Below are 1,162 nucleotides of genomic sequence, written 5' to 3' on the forward strand. Positions count from 1 at the left end.
CCCGCCCAGAATGCCTCAGCGACAGCTCCTCGCCCGCGAGCTGCAGCTCCTGGCCGCGCAGCTGGAGCTCGGCGCCCTTGAGCGCGAGCTCCTCGCCGCGCGACTGCATCTCCTGCCCGCGCTGCTGCAGCTCGTCCGCGTCGGAGGGGCTCGGCTCTGCACCGTCGCCGGCCCAGCTGCTGGCCGCCTCAGGCGGCGCGCCGGCCGGCCAGAGGTACATCCGAAGCGCCTCCCATCGCTCCTCCCGATTGCTCATCGGACCGACGTGGACGGGCAGGATTTCCTTTTCTTTTTTCTCGTGTTTCTCGAGGGGATATCGTTGGGTAGCGAGGATTGGTGTAACCCGAGCCACGCAGGCGTGTTTTCTGGCGGCCGACCGTCAGTGCACGGAGTTGCCACTTCTCCGACTGCCCCGGCTAGTTCCCGAGGTCGCGCGGGGCCGCTGACCCCTGCGTCCCCCGGGACCTAGCGCGGGTGGGTTGGAGGGGGCTCGCCCCGTTCCTCCCCATCGGGCCGCGTGAGCGGCCTCGCCTCGTGGACGCGATCGCGAATATCCTTTTCTTTTTTAGTTGTTTTATTTAAATTCTTTTTTAGTGAGCCGGTGTTTCATAGACGCCGTCGACTCACGAGTACGGGCTGGGCGCGTGCCGCGACGCGTCAAGGTCCTCGCCCTCGCACTGCCCGTAGTCCTGGCCGCGCAGCATGGTGCGGCGCAGCGCGTCAAAGTGCCGTCGCGCGTAGAGCGGCCGCTCGTCGCGCATCGCCACGGCCGTCGCCGCGCAGACGGCCGGGTCGATCGGGCGGAGCGGCCGGCCCGTCGACATGGCGATCGTGACGAGCTTAGCCGCTTGCTCGAGGTAGTAGAGCGAGTCGAAGGCCTCCGCCGCCGTCTCGCCCGTGACGATCACGCCGTGGTTGGCCATCATCAGGCAGCGCGCCGAGCCGAAGGCGTCGACGATGCGCGAGGCCTCGTCGCCGTCGTGCACCAGGCCGTGGTACCGGTCGTACGAGGCGACCTCGCCAAAGAACTTGAGGCAGTTCTGGTGGACCATTGGCAGCTGGTTGTCGGTCAGTACTGTCAGCGCGGTCGCGTGCGGCATGTGCGTGTGGAAGACGCAGCGCGCCGCCTCTCCCTGCGCCTGGTGCACCGCGCGATGGATGT

General features: G+C 67.7%; 2 protein-coding genes across 2 annotated transcripts; both read right to left on the reverse strand.

Moving 5' to 3' along the window:
* Positions 1–23: 23 nt before the first annotated feature.
* On the reverse strand, positions 24–256 carry EMIHUDRAFT_259720 (hypothetical protein; the record flags this gene model as incomplete). The annotated part of the gene is made up of 1 exon (XM_005756528.1): positions 24–256. A coding segment is annotated over one exon (233 nt), but the record flags the coding sequence as incomplete, so codon positions are not given.
* Positions 257–623: 367 nt separating this feature from the next.
* On the reverse strand, positions 624–1,100 carry EMIHUDRAFT_259721 (hypothetical protein; the record flags this gene model as incomplete). The annotated part of the gene is made up of 1 exon (XM_005756529.1): positions 624–1,100. The coding sequence occupies one exon, from the start codon at positions 1,098–1,100 to the stop codon at positions 624–626; it is 477 nt and encodes a 158-aa protein (XP_005756586.1).
* Positions 1,101–1,162: the final 62 nt, after the last annotated feature.

This window comes from Emiliania huxleyi (genome assembly GCF_000372725.1).
Source record: "Emiliania huxleyi CCMP1516 unplaced genomic scaffold EMIHUscaffold_9655, whole genome shotgun sequence".
In the NCBI taxonomy this organism is placed as follows: Eukaryota; Haptophyta; order Isochrysidales; family Noelaerhabdaceae; genus Emiliania; species Emiliania huxleyi.